Here is a 25,009-nt window from a genome sequence, read left to right on the forward strand (position 1 = left end):
TCACGAATTATCCATTCTGCCATCGACATCAGCATTGTGTTGGATCAATTGCTAAAAATGGTTCCTCATTGGTTATCTGCCAGAAATGGAAAACAAAAGCTATACCTGGTTATGAAATAGTCTGTGACTGATTCTGTGGTGAAGTGCAGATCTCCACCCCCATTATATAAGGAGAGCTCGAAGTGATGTAACCGAGTACTTTGAACCTCATTGATGCCACAATAGAAACAGTCTGTAATTTATAGAGTGCCAAAATGTGCAAGGAATAAGATCTGGCTATTTCTGTTTCTGTGTTTTCCATCTCTCCTGTCACCTCTCCTCGACACCTCTGCCCCCTTCTCCCTCTCTATCTGTGTGTCTCTTCCTTTGTTTTTTGTTCCTTTTTCTGATCAGCCAGCTCTCTCTGACAGTCATCCACTTTCTACCCATCTGTCCCTTTCTACCTTTTCTCCTTTCTCTCTATGGTCTCTCCCTGGCACGTGGCCCCTATTTCTCTAACACAGCCATACCAGGCCACAATCCCTCAAAAAGGCAATGTCAGGGCGGTGAGGGATCTTCCAAAAGAAACATAAGCAGGAGTAGGCCATTTGGCCCCTGGAGTCTGCTCCACCATTCAATATGATCATGGCTGATCTGATCTTGGGCTCAGCTCCACTTCCCTACCCGCCCCCCATAACCTTTTACTCCTTTATTGCTCAAAAATCTGTCTATCTCCACCTTAAATATATTCAATGACCCAGCCTCCATAGGTCTCTGGTTCAGAGAATTCCACAGATTTACAACCCTCAGAGAAGAAATTTCTCCACATCTCAGTTTTAAATGGGCAGCCCCTTATTCTCAGACTATGTTCCCTAGTTTTAGTTTCCTCTATAAATGTAAATATCCTCTCTGCATCCACCTTGTCAAGCCCCTCACTATCTTATAAGTTTCAATAAGATCACCTCTCATTCTTCTGAACTCCAATGTGTATAGGCCCAATCTACTCAACCTATCATCATAAGTCCGCCCCCTCATCTCTGGAATCGACCTAGTTAACCTTCTCTGCACAGCCTTCAATGCCAAGTATATCCTTCCTTAAATACGGAGACCAAAACTGTACAGAGTGCTCCAGGTGTGGCCTCACCAATACCCTGTATAGTTGTAGCATGACTTCTCTGCTTTTATACTCTATCCCTCTTGAAATAAAGGCCAACATTCCATTTGCCTTCCTGATTACTTGCTCTACCTGCATACTAACTTTTTGTGTTTCATGCATAAGGACTCCCAGGTCTCTGTACTGCAGCACTTTGCAATTTTTCTCAGTTTAAATTATAATTGCTTTTCTATTATTTCTGCCAAAGTGGATAACCTCACATTTTCCTACTTTATACTCCAGCTGCCAAATTTTTGCCCACTCACTTAGCCTGTCTATATCACTTTGCAGATTTTTTGTGTCCTCCTCACAATTTGCTTTCCCACCCATCTTTGTATCATCAGCAAACTTGGCTACATTACACTCTGTCCCTTCATCCAAGTCATTAATATAGATTGTAAATAGTTGAGGACCCAGCACCGATCCCTGCAGAACACCACGAGTCACTGTTTGCCAATCCTCTATCCATGCTAATTATATTACCCCCAACCCCGTGAGCTTTTATCTTGTGCAGTAACTTTTTATGTGGCACCTTATCGAATGCCTTCTGGAAATCTAAATACACCACATCCACTGGTTCTCCCTTATCCACCCTGCTCGTTACATCCTCAAAGAACTCCAGCAAATTTGTCAAACATGATTACATTTGCCATGCTCCTCCTTTGCTGTATGGGAAATCGGGGATGCTTCCAGTGTCCCTGACTACGATGTGTGCAGGAAGTATGTCCAGCTGCAGCTCCTGACAGACCGCATTGCGGCACTGGAGCTGCGCATGGATTCACTCTGGAGCATCCGCGATGCTGAGGATGTCATGAATAGCATGTTGAGTGAGTTGGTCACACCGCAGGTAAAGGTTACACAGGCAGATAGGAAATGGGTGACCAGCTGGAAGAGCAGTGGAAGGAAGGTAGGTAGTGCAGGGATCCCCTGCGGTCATCCCCCTCCAAAACAGATATACCGTTTTGGGTACTGTTGGGGGAGATGGGAGGCTCATCAGGGGAAGGCAGCAGCAGCCAAGTTCATGGCACCATGGGTGGCTATGCTGCACAGGAGGGCAAGAGAAAGAGTGGGAGAGCTATAGTGGTAGGGGAATAGATAGGTGTTTCTGCGGCCACAATCGAGACTCCAGGATGGTTTGTTGCCTCCTTGATGCAAGGGTCAAAGATGTCTTGGAGCGGCTGCAGGGCATTCTGGAGGGGGAGGGTGAACAGCCAGTTGTCGTGGTGCATATAGGTACCAACGATATAGGTAAAAAAACGGGATGAGGTCCTACAAGCTGAATTTAGGGAGCTAGGAGTTAAATTTTAAAAGTAGGACCTCGAAGGTAGTAATCTCAGGATTGCTACCGGTGCCACGTGCTAGTCAGAGTAGGAATTACAGGATAGTTAAGATGAATACGTGGCTTGAGAAATGGTGCAAGAGGGAGTGATTCAAATTCCTGGGACATTAGAACTGGTTCTGGGGGAGGTGGGACCAGTACAAACCGGACGGTCTGCACCTGGGCAGGACCGGGACTAATGTCCTAGGGGGAGTGTTTGCTCGGGCTGTTGGGGAGGGTTTAAACTAATATGTTAGAGGGATGGCAATCGATGCAGGAAGACAGAGGGGAGTAAAATGGGGGCAGAACCAAAAGGTAGAAAGGAGATAAGGAAAAGTGGAGGGTAGAAAAATCAACGGCAAAAATCAAAAAGGGCCACATTACAACATAATTCTAAAAGGACAAAGAGTGTTTTTAAAAAAAACAAGCCTGAATGCTCTGTGTCTCAATGTGAGGAGCATTCGTAATAAGGTGGCTGAATTAACTGCGCAGATGGCTGTTAACGGATATGATGTAATTGGAATTACGGAGACGAGGCTCCAGGGTGACCAAGGCTGGGAACTCAACATCCAGGGGTATTCAATATTCAGGAAGGATAGACAGAAAGGAAAAGGAGGTGGGGTAGCGTTGCTGGTTAAAGAGGAGATTAACACAATAGTAAGGAAGGACATTAGCTTGGATGATGTGGAATCTGTATGGGTAGAGCTGTGGAACGCCAAAGGGCAGAAAACGCTAGTGGGAGTTGTGAACAGTCTACCAAACAGTAGTAATGAGGTTGGGGATGGCATCAAACAGGTAATTTGGGATGTGTGCAATAAAGCTACAGCAGTTATCATGGGTGGCTTTAATCTACATATAGATTGGGCTAACCAAACTGATAGCAATACGGTGGAGGAGGATTTCCTGGAGTGTATAAGGGATGGTTTTCTAGACGAATATGTCAAAGAAACAACTGGAGAGCTGGCCATCCTGGACTGGGTGTTGTGTAATGAGAGAGGATTAATTAGCAATCTTGTTGTGCAAGGTCCCTTGGGGAAGAGTCACCATAATATGGTAGAATTCTTCATTAAGATGGAGAGTGACACAGTTAATTCAGAGACTAGGATCCTGAAGTTAAGGAAAGGTAACTTCGATGGTATGAGACGTGAATTGGCTAGGATAGACTGGCGAATGATACTTAAAGGGTTAATGGTGGATGGCAGTGGCAGACATTTAAAGATCACATGGATGAACTTCAATAATTGTACATCTCTGTCTGGCGTAAAAATAAAACGGGGAAGGTGGTTCAACCGTGGCTAACAAGGGAAATTAGGGATAGTGTTAAATCCAAGGGATAGGCATATAAATTGGCCAGAAAAAGTAGCAATCCTGAGGACTGGGAGAAATTTAGAATTCATTATAGGCAGACAAAGGGTTTAATTAGGAGGGGGAAATTAGAGTATGGGAGTAAGCTTGCAGGGAACATAAAAACTGACTGCAAAAGCTTCCATAGATATTTGAAGAGAAAAAGATTAGTCCCTTGCAGTCAGAATCAGATAAATTTACAATGGGGAACAAAGAAATGGCAGACCAATTGAACAAATACTTTGGTTCTGTCTTCATTAACAAAGACACAAATAACCTTCCGGAAATACTAGGGGACCGAGGGTCTAGCGAGAAGGAGGAACTGAAGGAAATCTTTATTAGTCAGGAAATTGTGTTCGGAAAATTGATGGGATTGAAGGCTGATAAATCCTCTCGCTATGAAGGCCAACATACCATATGCCTTCTTCACCGCCTGCTGAACCTGCATGCCTACTTTCAATAACTGATGAACCATGACACCCAGGTCTCATTGCACCTCCTCTTTTCCTAATCTGTCACCATTCAGATAATATTCTGCCTTCCTGTTTTTGCCACCAAAGTGGGTAACCTCACATTTATCCACATTATACTGCATCCGCCATGCATTTGCCCACTCACCTAACCTGTCCAAGTCACCCTGCAGCCTTTTAACATCCTCCTCACAGCTCACTCTGCCACCCAGCTTAGTGTCATCTGCAAACTTGGAGATATTACACTCAATTCCTTCATTCAAATCATTAATGTATATTGTAAATAACTGGGGTCCCAGCACTGAGCCCTGCGGCACCCCACTAGTCACTGCCTGCTATTCTGAAAAGGACCCGTTTATGCCGACTCTCTCTGCTTCCTGTCTGCCAACCAGTTCTCTATCCACGTCAGTACATTACCCCCAATACCATGTGCTTTAATTTTGCACGCCAACCTCTTGTGTGGAACTTTGTCAAAAGCCTTTTGAAAGTCCAAATACACCACACCCATTGGTTCTCCCTTGTCCACTCTACTATTACATCCTCAAAAAAATTCTAGAAGATTTGTCAAGCATGATTTCCCTTTCATAAATCCATGCTGACTTGGACCGATCCTGTCACTGCTTTCCAAATGCGCTGTTATTTCATCTTTAACAATTGATTCCAACATTTTCCCCACTCGTGATGTCAGGCGAACCAGTCTTTAATTCCCCGTTTACTCCCTCCTTTTTTAAAAAGTGGTGTTACATTAGCTACCCTCCAGTCCATAGGAACTGATCCAGTGTTGATAGACTGTTGGAGAATGATCACCAATGCAACCACTATTTCTAGGGCCACTTCCCTAAGTACTCTGGGATGCAGACTATCAGACCCTGGGGAGTTATCGGCCTTCAATTTCCCTAACACAATTTCCTGACTAATAAGAATTTCCTTCAGTTCCTCCTTCTCGCTAGACCCTCAGTCCCTTAGTACTTCCAGAAGATTATTTGTGTCTTCCTTAGTGAAGACAGAACCAAAGTATTTGTTCAACTGGTCTGCCATTTCTTTGTACCTCATTATAAATTCACCTGAATCTGACTGCAAGGGACCTATGTTTGTCTTTGCTAATCTTTTTCTCTTCACATATCTATAGAAACTTTTGCAGTCAGTTTTTATGTTCCCGGCAAGCTTCCTCTCATATTTTATTATCCCCCTCCTAATTAAACCCTTTGTCCTCCTCTGCTGAATTCTAAATTTCTCGCAGTCCTCAGGTTTGCTGCTTTTAATGGCCAATTTATATACCTCTTCCTTGGATTTAACACTATCCTTAATTTCCCCTGTTCGCCGAGGTTGAGCCACCTTCCCCGTTTTATTTTTACTCCAGACAGGATGTACAATTTTTGAAGTTCATCATGTGATATTTAAATGTTTGCCATTGCCTATCCACCGTCAACACTTTAAGTATCATTTGCCAGTCTATTCTAGCCAATTCACGTCTCATACCATCAAAATTATCTTTCCTTAAGTTCGTGATCCTAGTCTCTGAATTAACTGTCACTCTCCATCTTAATAAAAAATTCTACCATATTATGATCACTCTTCCCGAAGAAGCCTCGCACAGCAAGATTGCTAATTAGTCCTCTCTCATTACACAACACCCAGTCTAGGATGGCTAGCCCTCTAGTTAGTTCCTTGACATATTGATCCAGAAAACCATCCCTAATACACTCCAGGAAATCCTCCTCCATCGTATTGCGACCAGTTTGGTGAGCCCAATCTATATGTAGATTAATGTGTCCATGATAACTGCTGTACCTTTATTGCACGCATCCCTAATTTCTTGTTGGATGCTGTCCCCAACCTCACTACTACTCTTTGGTGGTCTGTACACAACTCCCGCTAGTGTTTTCTGCCCTTTGGTATTCCGCAGCTCCATTCTTTGCCCTCCACTTTTACTTTTCTTCTTTCTATCTTTTGCTTCTGCCCCCATTCTACTTTCCTCTCTCTCTCTGCAGAGGTTCCCATCCACCTGCCATATTTGTTTAACCCCTCCCCAACTTCATTAGTACCTATAGCCCCTTGATTATCCACTATTGGGATGTTCTTCGAGTCTTCTACCATGAAGACCGATACAAAATATTTGTTCAACATCATTTCCCTGTTCTCCATTATTAATTCCCCAATCTTATTCATTTATGGAATGAGGACATTGCTGCAAGGCCAGCATTTATTGGCCATCCCTCATTGCCTGTTGTTGTGTATAGAAGAACTCCATGAGGCTGAGTACTGTGAGCTAAACTTAGCGTGGCCTTAGTCTTTATTACAACTTCAGAGTGCTTAAACAGTATGGCAGCCAAGCCTTTATACTGGCCCTGCACGTATGTGCAGGTGACCATTAGAACTCCAACAGTCGCACCCTCCGATGGCAAGTATTACATTTACATACATGACATCACTTCCCCCCCCCCCCCAATAGTCTTCGGTCAAGTTATATATACGAGTTGAGGCGATCCTGAGCTCTTCGCTCCCTGGTTAATCATCTAAGTTCAAACCCTGGCGTGTGTGAGTTGGTCGGACCATTAACGCACTGCACTGTAGCTGGTCTGACCGGACTGACAGGAACGGTGGGTTCATCCTTGTGATTGGTCGATTGCTGGTTGGGTGTGTGTTAGTGGAACTTCGCTGGTGATGTCCTCTTCATGTCGTTCCTGGTTGTCAGTAAATCGTAATTTGGTCTGATCTAAATGCTTTCTGCACATTTGGCCATTTAACAGTTTGATTATAAACACCCTATTCCCTTCCTTGGCCAAAACAGTGTAAGCAACCCACTTGGGACCATGACCGTAATTCAGGACAAACACAAGGTCGTTAACATCAATGTCACGTGAAACAGCCGCGCGATCGTGGTACATGTTCTGCCGGTGTCACTGGGTTTCCACCTGATCATTAAGATCCGGGAGAATGAGAGAGAGCCTGGTTTTGAGGGCTCTCTTCATTAACAATTCTGCCGGGGGAACCCCGGTAAGCGACTGATGTTGCGTCTGGTAACTGAGCAGAATGCGAGACAAGCGGGTCTGCAGGGAGCTGTATGTCACGCGTTTCATGCTATGCTTGATTGTTTGGACTGCCCGCTCCGCTTGACCATTAGACGCGGGCTTAAATGGAGCAGACCTGACATGGTTGATGCCATTGCGGGTCATAAACTCGTTGAATTCCAAGCTGGTGAAACATGGTCCATTGTCGCTGACAAGGATGTCGGACAAGCCATGGGTGGCGATCATGGCCCAGAGGCTTTCAATGGTGGCTGTGGACGTGCTGGGTGACATGATTACGCATTCAATCCATTTGGAGTAAGCGTATACTACTACTAAAAACATCTTTCCTTGAAAGGGGCCGGCAAAATCTACGTGGGTTCTGGACCACGGTTTGGAGGGCCATGATCACAGACTTAGTGGAGCCTCCCTTGGTGCATTGCTCAGTTGCGAACAAGTGTTGCACTGATGCATGCATAACTCCAACTCCAAGTCCAAGTCAATGCCGGGCTACCAAACATGCAACCTGGCAATTGCCTTCATCATGACAATGTCTGGGTGGGTACTGTGTAAGTTGTGTATAAACGTTTCTCTGCCTTTTTTTGGCAAAATCACACGATTACCCCATACGATACAATCCGACTGGCTTAATTTCATCTTGCATTTCCCTGGGAACGGCCGACCAGTTCCCATTTAGGATGCAACTCTTTACTAACGATAGCACAGGATCCTGGCTGGTCCAGGTCCTGACCTGGTGAGCCGTGACAGGTGACCCCTCGCTCTCAAAAGCATCCATGACCAGTAGTAAGTCTGTGGGCTGCGCCATTTCAACCCCAGTGGTGGGTAATGGTAGCCAGCTGAGAGCATCGGCACAGTTTTCAGTGCCTGGTCTGTGGCGGATAACATAGTCATAAGCAAATAATGTTAGTGCCCATCTTTGGATGCGGGACGAAGCATTGGTGTTTATACCTTTGCTCTCTGAAAACAACGAAATGAGCAGCTTGTGGTCAGTTTCAAGCTCAAACCGAAGTCCAAGTAGGTATTGGTGCATTTTCTTAACCCCATATACACATGCTAACACCTCTTTCTCGACCATACTATAGGCTCTCTCAGCCTTAGACAGAGTTCTAGACGTGTATGCAACCGGTTGGAGGTTGCCTGATACATTGGCTTCCTGTAACACACAGCCGACCCTGTACGATGAGGCGTCACATGCTAGCACTAAACGTTGACATGGGTCATAGTGTTCAAGTAACTTATTTGAACATAGCAGGTTCCTGGCCTTCTCAAAAGCTGTGTCTTGATTTTTGCCCCAAACCCAGTCATCACCCTTACATAGCAACATGTGCAAAGGTTCTAACAACGTGCTCAAGCCAGGTAGAAAGTTACTGAAATAGTTGAGGAGTCCCAGGAACGAACGCAGCTCCATCACATTCTGTGGTCTGGGTGCATTCTTGATGACCTCTGTCTTTGAGTCCGTGGGTCTGATGCCGTCTGCTGCAATCTTTCTCCCCAAAAATTCGACTTCTGGTGCTAGGAAAACAAACTTGGAGCGTTTCAGCCTGAGTCCCACTCTGTCTAGGCGACTTAGAACATCTTCCAGGTTGTGTAGGTGTTCGATGGTGTCACGACCGGTGATCAGGATTTCATCTTGAAACACAACGGTGTGCGAAACAGATTTCAGCAAACTCTCCATGTTTCTCTGGAAAATGGCTGCAGCCGAGCGAATCCTGAAAGGGCATCTGTGGTATATACACAGCCCTTTGGGTGTGTTGATGCACATCAGTCTTTTCGAAGATTTAGCCAGCTCCTGTGTCATGTCGGCGGAGGTTAGGTCCAACTTGGTGAACGAATTCCCCCCCTCCCCCGCTTAAGTTGCAAACAGGTCATCCGCCTAGGGCAGCGGCTACTGGTCCTGGAGTGAGATTCAGTTAATCGTTACCTTGTAGTCTCCGCAGATTCTGACCGTGCCATCGCTTTTCAACACAGGATCAATTGGACTGGCTCACTCATTGAACTCGACTGGCAATATGATTCCATCGAGTTCGATCTCAACTTTTTCCCTCATCATGGACGGAACTGCCCGAGCCTTGTGATGGACGGGCTGTGCACCGGGGCCTGGATGGATCTGTACCTTGGAGCCTGTGAAGTTGCCGATGCCTGGTTCGAATAGCGAGGGAAACTTGCTCAGCACTTGAGCACATGAGGCGTCATCCACTCAAGATAGTGCTTTGATGTCGTTCCAATTCCATCTAATCTTTTCTAGCCAGCTTCTGCCATAGAGCGTTGGGCCATTGCTTGGAATAATCCACAGTGATACGTCATGCACAGCTCCATCATACGATACCTTCAGTGCCGCACTTCCAATGACTGGTATGAGCTCTTTGGTGTAGGTACGCAGCTTTGCATTAATCAGGCTCAGTTTGGGCCTTTGTGCCTTATTGTTCCATAGTTTCTCGAAAGTCTACTGGCTCATTATTGATTGACTTGCACCCGTGTCCAACTCCATAGATACAGGAACGCCATTTAATTTGACTTCCAGCATTATAGGAGGGCTCTTGGTGGTGAAGGTATGTACTCCATACACTTATTCCTTGGGTTGAGTTGCCTGTGCTGCGTGATCGGTGCTGGATCAATCATCATCTGCCACGTGGTGTGTCGCAGCACGTTTGTACATTTGCCGGAGGTGCCCCATTGTTGCGCAGCCTTTGCACACGTAGTGCTTGAACCGACATTGATGGGCCCGATGATTACCCCCGCAGCGCCAACACGGTGCTAATGGATTCACATTCACTCCCGATGGCAGACTCTGAGTCATCACAGGTGTTGCAGCCGCAGACGTATAGGCCCTGCCATATGCAGTTCAGCCTGCTGGCAACGTCATTTTATGCACTTGTCGGTGAGCTTCGATGTTGAGAAGATATCTGTTTGGTGTTATCGTCCATGGCCATGCTTGCCTGGGCGATCGCGAAGGCCCTGCTCAGGTCTAGGGTTTCGGCAGCCAGCAGCTTTCGAAGAATGACCTCGTGGCTGGTGCCCAGCATGAAAATGTCCCGCAGCATTTCCCCCAACGCAGCTCCAAAATCGCACGGTCCCGCGAGGCATCTCAGGTCGGCGACATAATCCACCACGTCTTGGCCCCCGGAGCGATGGTGCGTGTAAAACGATACTTGGCCATGAGGATACTCTCCTTCGACTTGAGGTGGTCCCGAACTAGAGTGTACAACTCTGTATATTCCTTCTCTGTTGGTTTTGTCGGTGCAAGCAGATTCTTGATGAGGCTGTATATTTTAGGCCCACAGCTGGTGAGGAGAACCGCCCTGCATTTGACCGCATTAGTGTCTCCTTCCAGCTCGTTGGCCATGAAGTATTGGTCGAGATGCTCGACGAGGGCTTCCCAATCATCACCCTCTACGAATCTCTCTAATATTCCAACGGCAGCCATGGTTGCGTGAAGGTTCGTATTCTGTTACTTGTCGCCAATTATTGTGTAGAAGAACTCCACGAGGGTGAGTACTGTGAGCTAAACTTCGTGTGACCTTAGTCATCTTTATTACAACTCCAGAGTGCCTAAACAACATGGCAGCCAACCTTTTATACTGGCCCTGCTCATGTGTGCAGGTGACGATTAGGACTCCAACAGTCGCGCCCTCTGGTGGCAAGTATTACATAGTTACATACGTAACACCGGTGAGAAGATGGTTGTGAGCCACCTCCTTGAACAACTGCAGTCCGTTTAGTGAATATACATCAATGATTTGGATAAAGGAATTGAGTGTAATATCTCCAAGTTTGCAGATGACACTAAACGGGGTGGCGGTGTGAGCTGTGAGGGGGATGCTAAGAGGCTGCAGGGTGACTTAGACAGGTTAGGTGAGTGGGCAAATGCATGGCAGATGCAGTATAATGTGGATAAATGTGAGGTTATCCACTTTGGGGGCAAAAACGCAAAGACAGAATATTATCTGAGTGGTGGCAGATTAGGAAAAGGGGAGGTGCAATGAGACCTGGGTGTCATGGTTCATTAGTCATTGAAAGTTGGCATACAGGTGCAGCAGGCAGTAAAGAAGGCAAATGGTATGTTGGCCTTCATGACTAGGGATTTGAGTATAGGAGCAGGGAGGTCTTACTGCAGTTGTTTCGGGCCTTGGTGAGGCATCACCTGGAATATTGTGTTCAATTTTGGTCTCCTAATCTGAGGAAGGATGTTCTTGCTATTGAGGGAGTGCAGCGAAGGTCCACCAGACTGATTCTTGGGATGGCCGGACTGACATATGAGGGGAGACTGGATCAACTGGGCCTTTATACATTGGAGTTTAGAAGGATGAGAGGGGATCTCATAGAAACATACAAAATTCTGATAGGACGGGACAGGTTAGATGCGGGTAGATTGTTCCCGATGTTGGAAGTCCAGAACCAGGCGACACAGTTTTAGGATAAGGGGTAGGCCATTTAGGACTGAGATGAGGAGAAACTTCTTCACTCAGAGAGTTGTTAACCTGTAGAATTCGCCAGTTCATTGGATATATTCAAGAGGGAGTTCGATATGGCCCTTACAGCTATGGGGATCAACGAGTATGGAGAGAAAGCAGGAAAGGGGTACTGAGGGAATAATCAGCCATGATCTTATTGAATGGTGGTGGAGGCTCGAAGGGCCAAATGGCCTACTCCTGCACTTATTTTCTATGTTTCTATGAGGCGCCTTAGTTTGGTGACATAGCTCGCCACTTCCTGGCCCTCTGCTCATTAACACATGTAGAACTGATATATCGCCATCAAAACGCTTTCCTTAGGATTTAGGTGCTCCCAAACCACCATACACAATTTTTCATAGGATTTAGCTGTTGGTTTTGCCGGTGCTAGGAGATTCTTCATGAGGCCATAGGTTGTTGTCCCACAGCCAGTTAGGAGGATCGCCCTTCGTTTGGCAGCGTTCTCGTCTCCTTCCACCTCGTTGGCCACAAAGTATTGGTCGAGTCTCTCCACGAAGACCTCCCAATCGTCCCATTCTGAGTACTTCTCCAGGATACCAGTTGTTCCTTGCATTTTCACGCTGTTGTTCATTACCTCGTTGCCAATTGATATGTTCATAATAAAGGATGAAACTGAGTACTGTGTACAATGAGCAAGTGTGACCTTGGCTCCTTCAATAAGACTCCAGACTGCAGGTACTTCGTGAGTGGCCTGCTTATATACCGTGCTCCCAAGGGATCCCAGCATCCCTTGGGACTCCAACAGGTAAATCCTCGGGTGGTAGTGTAATACAGGTTACAAGGGGTTAAATACATAACAGTAATGTTTCACATTAAGAACACACAGGAGATAATAACAAGGCATTGTTGTGTGTATTGTACCACATTGTAATGCCAGAATCCCGGAGAGTTTGGAGGGAACTTGATGAATGGTCTGAGAATAATTGTGTTATCGGCAGGAGGTTAAGAGTGACCAATGGCTATGCTCCCGGAAGTGCAAATACACCCCACTGATACAGCTCTGCGGGACAGAGGGAACAGACAGAAGGGCAGACATAGATTGACAGACTTTCCAATCTGGTGTCCATTCCATTATAACCACATATCGCGACCGCTACTGCAGACCCGGGATCCCAGGATGGAGAAAATAACAACCTTCACAAAGAAATGAAGGGACACCTGATCAGTGAATTCCTGGTAAACTAGGGGAAGGAGTAAGAGCTGGAACTCCAAATAGAGAAATGCCACTGACTAAAAAGGATTACATTCCAGAACTTACTGTCCATAAAGTTAAACCTGTGGGCTGAGGACACAGGAGTTAATCTATCAGTAAATCTTTGATGGTTGTGATGGCCCCTGTGAGACACCACAGTGGATCCCAGCAGAGGATCCGGCTGTCGATCCACACAGACCATGCAGGGAGTGCAAGGTACAGATGAATTCTTTCATGGCTCTTTAAAGAGAGGAAACATCCCCCTATCGCAGAGGACTTGTGTTATAATTATCTTTTTCTGTTGCATAGTGTCAGAAACAGAAATCAACGGGAGATGATGCCCCACTCTGTAAATGAACTCTTTGACACATTTCCATGCATTTCCTTCCTTAATTTACAAAGATCACAACTCCATTAGTCAACAATCTGCCAGTTTTTAGTGAGACTTGAAAGGTTTTACTGTGAAGCTACACTTGCCCATCTCTCTGTGTGTCACTGTGTTTGGATTGTGTTAGACAACAGTCCTAATATCTCGCCGACATCCATTATAATTTTTGAAATGTTAGATTGTACTTGAAAAAAATTGAGTTTGAATCTGACAATTCTGAATTTGGGAGCTGTTAAATGATTTTTGTTTTGCACATAACTCTATGGTGATGTGATCAGTCAAAGCAAATCAAAAGATGCTGCTATTTATTTAACACTAAATAATTCTACAAGGATGCTATCACAGTCTTCCTCATTATTAACTACACCACCTAATTTTGTGCTATCTGCAAATTTTGAAATTGTACCTCTGATTCTCAAGTCCAAATCAATTATGTAAATGGTGAACGGTGATCCTAGCAGCGATCCCTGTGGAACACCACTTCCCACCACCTGCCCATCTGAGTAAATATCTTTAACTCATCCCATTACTTCGACTGGACATGTCTTCATTCCCGTGCCAACAGGATTGCTGTACCAGACAGGAGGGGCAACACTTAAGGATCTCTGATTCCCATTTCCCTTCTTTCTGGTGGATGATGGAGGTGCCACTGTGTGTAATGTGCATGTCAGTAAGAATTGTCTGCAAAGGATTAATCAGCACTTTCTCATTGGAGATGTTAATCAATGGAACCTTTTAGACACGGAATTATAGATTTTGTACCAAAGATCAATTTAGGATTGAAGTAAAAGGTCATAATTTTATTGTAAAATAATTCAGGGACTCTCATCAGAAATTACGGGGAAAGACCAGACAGTGGTTCTTAAAGGAACACAGCAGCCCGACAATTCAAACAGCTATTTATCCAGAATATTAAACTCCAACCCAGTTATAAGGTTATTAATATCAGCAAAAACAAAACCCAACTGTCATAATGAAGATGGTTCAGTCTTGGATGTGACTAAGAGCAGAATCCAACCCCTGCAGACACAGGTGAACTCGCTGGTGTGTCAACAGGTTATATAATCGATTAAATCCCTTTTCACACACGGAGCAGGTGAACGGCCTCTCCCCAGTGTGAATTCGATGGTGGGCCAGCAGGTTCGATGATCGATTAAATCCCTTTTCACACACGGAGCAGGTGAACGGCCTCTCCCCAGTGTGAATTCGCTGGTGTTTGAGAAGGTCGGATGTACGAGTGAATCCCTTTCCACACACGGAGCAGGTGAATGGCCTCTCCCCAGTGTGAACTCGATGGTGTGTCAGAAGGTTGGATGAATTAGTGAATCCCTTCTGACACACGGAGCAGGTGAATGGCCTCTCCCCGGTGTGAACTTGGTGGTGTGTCAGCAGGTGGGATGACCGAGTGAATCCCTTCCCACACACAGTGCAGGTGAATGGCCTCTCCTTAGTGTGAACTCGCTGGTGTAGAAAGAGGTTGGATGACTGCTTGAACCTCTTCTCACAGTGAGTGCAGCTGAATGGTCTCTCGTCAGTGTGAACTCGCTGATGTGTCTGGAGAATGGACGAGTGAGTGAATCCCTTCCCACACACGGAGCAGATGAATGGCCTCTCCCCGGTGTGACTGCGTTGATGATTTATCAGCTCAGATGAATAATTAAATGCATTTGCACAGTCCCCACATTTCCATGGTTTCTCCATGGTGCAGGTGTTCTTGTGTCTCTCCAGGTTGGACGATCAGTTGAAGCCTCGTCCACACACAGAACACGTGTACGGTTTCTCCCCGCTGTGAATGGTGCGATGTTTTTTCAGGCTGTGTAACTGGTTAAAGCTCTTTCCACAGTCAGTGCACTGGAACACTCTCACTCGGGTGTGTGTGTGTCTCGGTGCTCTCCAGTCACACTGATGTTTGAAATCTTTTCCCACAGACAGAACAGACAAACATTTCTCCTTCCACATTGAAAGGCCGATGATATTGGGTTCCTGATGAATGAAGTGAGTGTGTCAGACCTGGATGTGATGTTGGGTGTGAGTTTGCGGCCTGTAAATGCTGCTCCCCTTCTCTCACAGCCTGGAACAGCAGTTTACAAAAGCTCTGACTGTGAGTCCAGGATAGAAATTCACAACATTCTCTCCTCCTGGTTCCTGGCCCAGGGAAAGGCCGCGCATGCGCCCTGCTGCCCCCTCAGCCTCCCAAGATGGCGGACGTCCCCCGGGCCTGTCACCGGGAGAAAGCCCCGCAGCTGCCCCCGCCCGGGGGCCCCGCTCGGGGAAAGGCCGGAGCCGCAGGTTCTTGTTCGGGGCCTGGGCCCGCACCGCCCGCGCATGCTCAGCTCACACTGCCCGGGTGATTGACGGCAGCTCCCAACCAATAGGAAGAGCGGGGGCGGAACTGGAGGACCGAGCGGGCGGTGGGACCTCCAACCAATCAGAGTGTGCGTGGGGCGGGGCTTGCGGCCCCCCCCAGTGGGCGGGGCTGAGCCCGGGTCTCCCTCACTGAGCATGCGCGGGCGGTGAAGACGTAGCTGTGTCGGACATATGCTTCCGGAAGGCGGTAGGAGATTGTAGGCGATGCGGGGAGATATGGACCCGGGGGTGGGCTGGGAATCTTCATAAACACTCGGTGTAGGCCTCACGCATAGAATCAGAACCCGCAGGCCCCCTGTTTGTCCCGCAGTGACAGGCCCGGGTCAGCGGGGTCACTGGCCGCCATCTTCCACAGGCGGAGTCACGGCGCATGCGCGGCCCTTGGCCAGGAACAATGAGTGGGCGGGGCTTCAGGGTTCCAGTCACGTCACAGACAGACCCTCGGAGCGAGGGAGACTTGGTCCACTCAGTGAGTTCTCAGGTGACTGAACAGTCCAATCGGGGAATTACAGTCTCTGTCACAGGTGGGACAGACAGACAGACAGTGGGTGGGTGGGGAGTCTGGTTTGCCGCATACTGGTTCCGCTTGATTTCTGCATGCTCTCGGCAACGAGACTCGAGGTGCTCAGTGTCCTCCCAGATGCATAGAAAATAGGGTGCAGGAGTAGGTCATTTGGCCCTTCGAGCCTGCATCACCATTCAATGTGATCATTCACCTCAGTACCCTTTTCCTGCTTTCACTCCATACCCCTTGATCCCTTTAGCAGTCGGGGCCACATCTAACTCCCTCTTGAATATATCCAATGAACTGGCATCAACAACTCTCTGCAGTAGAGAATTCCACAGGTTAACAACTCTCTGAGTGAAGAAGTTTCTCCTCATCTCACCCCTTATCCTTAGACTGTGTCCCCTGGTTCTGGACTTCCCCAACATCGGGAACATTCTTCCTGCATCTAACCTGTCCCGTCCCATCAGAATTTTACCTGTTTCTATGAGATCCCCTCTCATCCTTCTACACTCCAGTGAATACAGGCCCAGTCGATCCAGTCTCTCTTCATATGTCAGTCCTGTCATCCCGGGAATCAGTCTGATGAACATTCGCTGCACTCCCTGAATAGCAAGAACGTCCTTCCTCAGATTAGGAGACCAAAACTGAACACAATATTCCAGTTGAGGCCTCACCAAGGCAATGTACAACTGCAGGAGGACCTCCTTGTTCCTATACACAAATTCTGTAGCTATAAAGGCCACCATGCCATTTGCCTTCTTCACCGCCTGCTGTACTTGCATGCCAAATTTCAATGACTGATGTACCATGTCACCCAGGTCTCGTACCTCCCCCTTTCCTAATCTGCCGCCATTCAGGTAATATTCTGCCTTTGTGTTTTTGCCAGCAAAGTGGATAACCTCACATTTATCCACATTATACTGCATCTGCCATGCATTTGCCCACTCACCTAACCTGTCCAAGTCACTCTGCAGCTTCTTAGCATCCACCCCACAGCTCACACCGTCACTCACTTAGGGTGGTATTTGGCCAGGGACTCCCAGGTGTCGGTGGGGATGTTGCACTTTATCAGGGAGACTTTGAGGGTGTCCTTGAAACATTTCATCTGCCCACCTGGGGCTCGCTTGCTGTGTCGGAGTTCCGAGTAGAGCGCTTGCTTTGGAAATGTTGTGTCAGGCATGCGAACAAAGAGAGGGAAGTAAAATGGGGGCAGAAGCAAAAGGTCGAAGGGAGATAAGGAAAAGTGGAAGGCAGAGAAATCAAAGGCAAAAATCAAAAAGGGTCACAGTACAACATAATTCTAAAAAGGACAAAGTGTGTAAAAGAAAAAAACAAGCCTGAAGGCTCTGTGTCTCAATGCGAGGAGCATTTGTAATAAGGTAGATGAATTAATTGCACAGATAGCTGTTAACGGATATGATGTAATTGGGATTACGGAGACATGGCTCCAGGATGACCAAGGCTGGGAACTCAACAACCAGGGATATTCAATATTCAGGAAGGATAGACAGAAAGGAAAAGGAGGTAGAAACATAGAAAATAGGTGCAGGAGTAGGCCAATCGGCCCTTCTAGCCTGCACCGCCATTCAATGAGTTCATGGCTGAACATGCAACTTCAGTACCCCATTCCTGCTTTCTCACCATACCCCTTGATCCCCTTAGTAGTAAGAACTACATCTAACTCTTTTTTGAATATATTTAGTGAATTGGCCTCAACAACTTTCTGTGGTAGAGAATTCCACAGGTTCACCACTCTCTGGGTGAAGAAGTTCCTCCTCATCTCGATCCTAAATGGTTTACCCCTTCTCCTTAGACTGTGACCCCTGGTTCTGGACTTCCCCAACATTGGGAACATTTTTCCTGCATCTAACCTGTCTAAACCCATCAGAATTTTAAACGTTTCTATGAGGTCCCCTATCATTCTTCTGAACTCCAGTGAATACAAGCCCAGTTGATCCAGTCTTTCTTGATAGGTCAGTCCCGCCATCCCGGGAATCAGTCTGATGAACCTTCGCTGCACTCCCTCAATAGCAAGAATGTCCTTCCTCAGGTTAGGAGACCAAAATTGTACACAATACTCCAGGTGTGGCCTCACCAATGCCCTGTAGCAACACCTCCCTGCCCCTGTACTCAAATCCCCTCGCAATGAAGGCCAACATGCCATTTGCTTTCTTAACCGCCTGCTGTACCTGCATGCCAACCTTCAATGACTGATGTACCATGACACGCAGGTCTTGTTGCACCTCCCCTTTTCCTAATCTGTCACCATTCAGATAATAGTCTGTCTCTCTGTTTTTACCACCAAAGTGGATAACCTCACATTTATCCACATTATACTTCATCTGCCATGCATTTGCCCACTCACCTAACCTATCCAAGTCGCTCTGCAGCCTCATAGCATCCTCCTCGCAGCTCACACTGCCACCCAACTTAGTGTCATCCGCAAATTTGGAGCTCCTACATTTAATCCCCTCGTTTAAATCATTAATGTACAGTGTAAACAGCTGGGGTCCCAGCACAGAACCTTGCGGTACCCCACTAGTCACCGCCTGCCATTCTGAAAAGTACCCATTTACTCCTACTCTTTGCTTCCTGTCTGACAACCAGTTCTCAATCCATGTCAGCACACTACCCCCAATCCCATGTGCTTTAACTTTGCACATTAATCTTTTGTGTGGGACCTTGTCGAAAGCCTTCTGAAAGTCCAAATATACCACATCAACTGGTTCTCCCTTGTCCTCAAAAAATTCTAGAAGATTTGTCAAGCATGATTTCCCTTTCACAAGTCCATGTTGACTTGGACCTATCATGTCACCTCTTTCCAAATGCGCTGCTATGACATCCTTAATAATTGATTCCATCATCTTACCCACTACCGCTGTCAGGCTTACCGGTCTATAATTCCCTGTTTCTCCTCTCTCCCTCCTTTTTTAAAAAGTAGGGATACATTGGCTACCCTCCACTCGATAGGAACTGATCCAGAGTCAATGGAATGTTGGAAAATGACTGTCAATGCATCCGCTATTTCCAAGGCCACCTCCTTAAGTACTCTGGGATGCAGTCCATCAGGCCCTGGGGATTTATCGGCCTTCAATCTCATTAATTTGCCCAACACAATTTCCCGACTAATAAGGATTTCCCTCAGTTCCTCCTCCTTACTAGCACCTCTGACCCCTCTTATATCCGGAAGGTTGTTAGTGTCCTCCTTAGTGAATACCGAACCAAAGTACTTGTTCAATTGGTCCGCCATTTCTTTGTTCCCCGTTATGACTTCCCCTGATTCTGACTGCAGGGGACCTTTTTCTCTTTACTAACCTTTTTCTCTTTACATATCTATCGAAACTTTTGCAATCCGTCTTAATGTTCCCTGCAAGCTTCTTCTCGTACTCCATTTTCCCTGCCCTAATCAAACCCTTTGTCCTCCTCTGCTGAGTTCTAAATTTCTCCCAGTCTCCGGGTTCACTGCTATTTCTGGCCAATTTGTATGCCACTTCCTTGGCTTTAATACTATCCCTGATTTCCCTTGATAGCCACGGTTGATCCACCTTCCCTTTTTTAATTTTACGACAGACAGGAATGTACAATTGTTGTAGTTCATCCATGCGGTCTCTAAATGTCTGCCATTGCCCATCCACAGTCAACCCCTTAAGTATCATTCGCCAATCAATCCTTGCTAATTCACACCTCATACCTTCAAAGTTACCCTTCTTTAAGTTCTGGACCATGGTCTCTGAATTAACTGTTTCAATCTCCATCCTAATGCAGAATTCCACCATATTATGGTCACTCTTCCCCAAGGGGCCTCGCACAACGAGATTGCTAATTAATCCTCTCTCATTACACAACACCCAGTCTAAGATGGCCTCCCCTCTAGTTGGTTCCTCGACATATTGGTCTAGAAAACATCCCTTATGCACTCCAGGAAATCCTCCTCCACTGTATTGCTTCCAGTTTGGTTAGCCCAATCTATGTGCATATTAAAGTCACCCATTATAACTGCTGCACCCTTATTGCATGCTCCCCTAATTTCCTGTTTGATGCCCTCCCCAACATTACTACTACTGTTTGGAGGTCTGTACACAACTCCCACTAACGTTTTTTGCCCTTTGGTGTTCTGCAGTTCTACCCATATAGATTCCACATCATCCAAGCTAATGTCCATTCTAACTATTGCATTAATCTCTTCTTTAACCAGCAATGCTACCCCACCTCCTTTTCCTTTTATTGTACCCTTCCTGAATGTTGAATACCCCTGGATGTTGAGTTCCCAGCCCTGATCATCCTGGAGCCACGTCTCCGTAATCCCAATCACATCATATTTGTTAACATCTATTTGCACAGTTAATTCATCCACCTTATTACGGATACTCCTTGCATTAAGGCACAAAGCCTTCAGGCTTGTTTTTTTAACACCCTTTTTCCTTTTAGAATTTTGCTGTACAGTGGCCCTTTTTGTTTTTTGTCTTGGGTTTCTCTGCCCTCCACTTTTCCTCATCTCCTTTCTGTCTTTTGCTTTTGTCTTCTTTTTGTTTCCCTCTGTCTCCCTGCATTGATTCCCATCCCCCTGCCATATTAGTTTAACTCCTCCCCAACAGCACTAGCAAACATTCCCCCTAGGACATTGGTTCCGGTCCTGCCCAGGTGCAGACCGTCCGCTTTGTACTGGTCCCACCTCCCCCAGAACCGGTTCCAATGCCCCAGGAATTTGAATCCCTCCCTGCTGCACCACTGCTCAAGCCATGTATTCATCTGCGCTATCCTGCGATTCCTACTCTGACTAGCACGTGGCACTGGTAGCAATCCCGAGATTACTACTTTTGAGGTCCTACTTTTTAATTTAGCTCCTAGCTCCTTAAATTCGTTTCGTAGGACCTCATCCCTTTTTTTTTTACCTATGTCGTTGGTACCAATGTGCACCATGACAACTGGCTGTTCTCCCTCCTTTTTTCGAATGTCCTGCACCCGCTCAGAGACATCCTTGACCCTTGCACCAGGGAGGCAACATACCATCCTGGAGTCTCGGTTGCGGCCGCAGAAACGCCTATCTATTCCCCTTACAATTGAATCCCCTATCACTATCGCTCTCCCACTCTTCTTCCTCCCCTCCTGTTCAACAGAGCCAGCCACGGTGCAATGAACTTGGCTGCTGCTGCCCTCCCCTGATGAGTCATCCCCCTCAACAGTACTCAAAGCAGTGTATCTGTTTTGCAGGGGGATGACCACAGGGGACCCCTGCACTACCTTCCTTGCACTGTTCTTCCTGCTGGTCTTCCATTCCCTATCTGGCTGTGGACCCTTCACCTGCGGTAAGACCAACTCGCTACACGTGCTACTCACGTCATTCTCAGCATCGTGGATGCTCCAGAGTGAATCCACCCTCAGCTCCAACTCCGCAATGCGGTCCGTCAGGAGCTGGAGGCGAACACACTTCCCGCACACGTCGTCGTCAGGAACACTGGAGTCGTCCCTGAGTTCCCACATGGTACAGGAGGAGCATAACACACGACCGAGCTGTCCTGTCATGATTTAACCCTTAGATAGGCAACAACAATGCTAAAGTTTACTTACTGTTATAGAAGAGAAGAAAGAAAAACTACTCACCAATCACCAGCCAATCACTTACCCCCTTGGCTGTGACATCACCTTTCTGTTTCTTTCTACTTCTTTTTTGCCTTCTCCCTGTAGCTGCACAAGTACGCCTCTCGCTGCCGCTGGGCCTCTTATAGGCCTCTTATAGGCCTCCGACCCCGGACTCGCGCCTCACCAACTGCCGCCGAATCTCGTGGGGTAGCGTTGCTGGTTAAAGAGTAGATTAATGCAATAGAGTAATGAAGGACATTAGCTTGGATGATTTGGAATCTATAATGGGTAGAGCTGTGGAACACCAAAGGGCAGAAAACGCTAGTGGGAGTTGTGTATGGACCACCAAACGTTATCGTGAGGTTGGGGATGGCATCAAACAGGAAATTAGGGATGTGTGCAATAAAGGTACAGCAGTTATCATGGGTGACTTTAATCTGCATATAGATTGGGCTAACCAAACTGGTAGCAATATGGTGGAGGAGGATTCCCTGGAGTGTATAAGGGATGGTTTTCTAGACCAATATATCAAGAGCCAACTAGAGAGCTGGCCATCCTGGACTGGGTGATGTGTAATGTGTAAAGGGACGGTCTGTGTATGGAGATGTAAAACAAGGAAACGGTGTCTGTGTGTGATAGAGACACAGCCATGTGGTCACAGTCAGAACAATGCACAGATATCCTGGTTATGGTTTGAGCAGGGTCAGATCATGAATGTAGTAAACATAAATATCACTAGTGTAGCCGCAGCTTGTTAGAACAGACCTGGGGAGCAGAGAGCTCTGAATCCACTGTATTATCCCCGTTCTCCGGATCAGGTAACTATACTGTCTGTATTTTGCAGTGCTGTTAATAACATCAGTAAAAGACAATCTATTATGAGCTTGATTATCTTCTGTCTGAAACCACAAGATTAAATATTTAGAGACAATAAGATGAACAAGTAAACACATCATGGCCCAATACTCCAGCTTTTTATTCACAGGAGAAAATTGTTTATCTAACTCCTCGAGTGGACAGAATAAAGAAAGATCCAAACTCTAAAAGCCCCTCGATGCATTTGTAAATATCTTTCAAATTCTGACAGATATCAATTGTCAGTATACGATCCATTCAAGTCAATGGAAGACGAGAGAGGAGTTGGGGTGAGGGGGTTGGAGAGTAGGAGTGAATGAGGAGTTGGGGTGAGGGGGGGTTGGAGAGTAGGGGTGAATGAGGAGTTGGGGTGAAGGGTTCACTGCTCATGAATGGACTGTTGAACTATAATGGGGTTTGTTTTCTCTTTACAATGTTTTGAGTTGTGTGTTTAACTGAAGTCAGACACAGAGCTGCAGTTACTCGCGGGCACTGGGCTGTTTCTAGTGAATGAATGTGGAAAGTGTTAGTGGGGAATAGATTTGTGTGGGATCATTCTGTGCTGAACACATTGCTGGGCTGCGAGTTTTTTATTCGATCATGGGATGTGGGTGTCACTGGCAAGGCCAACATTTATTGCCCATCACTAATTGCCCTTGAGAAGATGGTGGTAAGCCACCTTCATGAACCGCTGTAGTCCGTGTGGTGAAGGTACTCCCACAGTGCTGTTAGGGAGGGAGTTCCAGGAATTTGACCCAGCAACAATCAAGGAATGGCAATATACTTCCAAATCAGGATGGTGTGTGACTTGGAGGGGAACGTGGAGGTGGTGGTGTTCCCACGTGCTTGCTGCCCTTGTCCTTCTAGGTGGTAGTGTTCGCGGGTTTGGGAGGTGCTGCTGAAGAAGCCTTGGCGAGTTGCTGCAGTGTATCTTGTAGATGGTACACACTGCAGCCACGTTGCGCCGGTGGTGGAGGGAGTGGATGTTTAAAGTGGTGGATGGGGTGTCAATCAAGCGGGCTGCTTTGTCCTGGATGGTGTTGAGCTTCATTCATCCAGGCAAGTGGAGAGAATTCCATCACACTCCTGACTTATGCCTTGTAGATGATGGAGAGGCTTTGGGGAGTCAGGAGGTGAGACACTCACTGCAGAATACTCAGCCTCTGACCTGCTCTTGTTGTCACAGTATTTATGTGGCTGATCCAGTTAAGTTTCTGGTCAATGGTGACCCCCAGGATGTTAATGGTAGAGGATTCGGCGAGGGTAATGCCATTGAATGTTAAGGGGCGGTGGTTAGACTCTCGCTTGTTGGAGATAGTCATTGCCTGGCACTTGTGTGGCACAAATTTTATTTGCCACATATCAGCCCAAACCTGAATGTTGTCCAGGTCTTGCTGTATGCGGGCATGGACTGCTCCATTATCTGAGGAGTTGCGAATGGAACTGAACACTCTGCAGTCATCAGCAAACATCCCCACTTCTGACCTTATGATGGAAGGAAGGTCATTGATGAAACAACTGATGATGGTTGGGCCTAGGACACTGCCCTGAGGAACTCCTGCAGCGATGTCCTGGGGCTGTGATGATTGACCTCCAACCACCACAACCATCTTTCTTCGTACTAGGTATGACTCCAGCCAGTGGAAAATGTTTCCCCTGATTCCCATTGACTTCAGTTTTACTAGGGCTCCTTGATGCCACACTCGGTCAAATGCCTTGATGTCGAGGGCAGTCACTCTCACCTCACCTTTGGAATTCAGCTCTTTTGTCCATGTTTGGACCAAGGCTGTAATGAGGTCTGGAACTGAGTGGTCTTGGCAGAACCCAAACTGGGTATCAGTGAGCAGGTTGTTGCTGAGTAAGTGCTGCTTGATAGAACTGTTGACACCTTCCATCACTTTGCTGATGATTGAGAGTAGACTGATGGGGCGGAAATTGGCTGGATTGGATTTGTCCTTTTTGTGGACCAGACATACCTGAGCAGTTTTCTATATGTTGGGTAAATGCCAGTGTTGTAGCTGTACTGGAACAGTTTGGCTAGAGTTGCAGCTCGTTCTGGAGCACGTCTTCAACACAACAGCCGGGATGTTGTCGGGGCCCATAACCTTTGCTGTATCAGTGCATTCAGCCGTTTCTTGATATCGTGGTGAATCGAATTGGCTGAACACTGGCTTCTGTGATGGTGGGGACCTCAGGAGGAAGCCGATATGGATCACTTGACACTTCTGGCTGAAGATGGTTGTAAACACTTCAGCCTTTTTTCTTTTGCACTTATTTGCTAGGCTCCGCCATCATTGAGGATGGGGATATTCATGGAGCCTCCTCCTCCCGTTAACTGTTTAATGGACCACCAC

At 46.7% G+C, this 25,009-nt stretch overlaps 2 protein-coding genes and 1 pseudogene across 2 annotated transcripts in view; 1 reads left to right on the top strand and 2 right to left on the bottom strand.

Annotated features, from left to right (window-relative positions):
• The window catches only part of LOC139273796 (zinc finger protein 585A-like), a 280,327-nt pseudogene that overhangs the window by 59,154 nt on the left and 196,164 nt on the right, over positions 1–25,009 (bottom strand).
• LOC139273771 (zinc finger protein 436-like) lies at positions 14,118–15,678 on the bottom strand. The gene has a single exon (XM_070890844.1). It carries the CDS (start codon positions 15,044–15,046, stop codon positions 14,330–14,332), a length of 717 nt encoding a protein of 238 aa, XP_070746945.1. The 5' UTR covers positions 15,047–15,678; the 3' UTR covers positions 14,118–14,329.
• Positions 15,854–25,009, top strand: part of LOC139273763 (gastrula zinc finger protein XlCGF57.1-like) — a 33,878-nt gene continuing 24,722 nt past the window's right edge. The window contains exon 1 of the mRNA XM_070890826.1: positions 15,854–15,899. The gene's annotated coding sequence lies outside the window, so the exon portion shown is untranslated. The remainder of the gene's footprint in view (positions 15,900–25,009) is intronic.

Source organism: Pristiophorus japonicus, chromosome 9, assembly GCF_044704955.1.
Source record: "Pristiophorus japonicus isolate sPriJap1 chromosome 9, sPriJap1.hap1, whole genome shotgun sequence".
NCBI classification, from domain to species: domain Eukaryota; kingdom Metazoa; phylum Chordata; class Chondrichthyes; family Pristiophoridae; genus Pristiophorus; species Pristiophorus japonicus.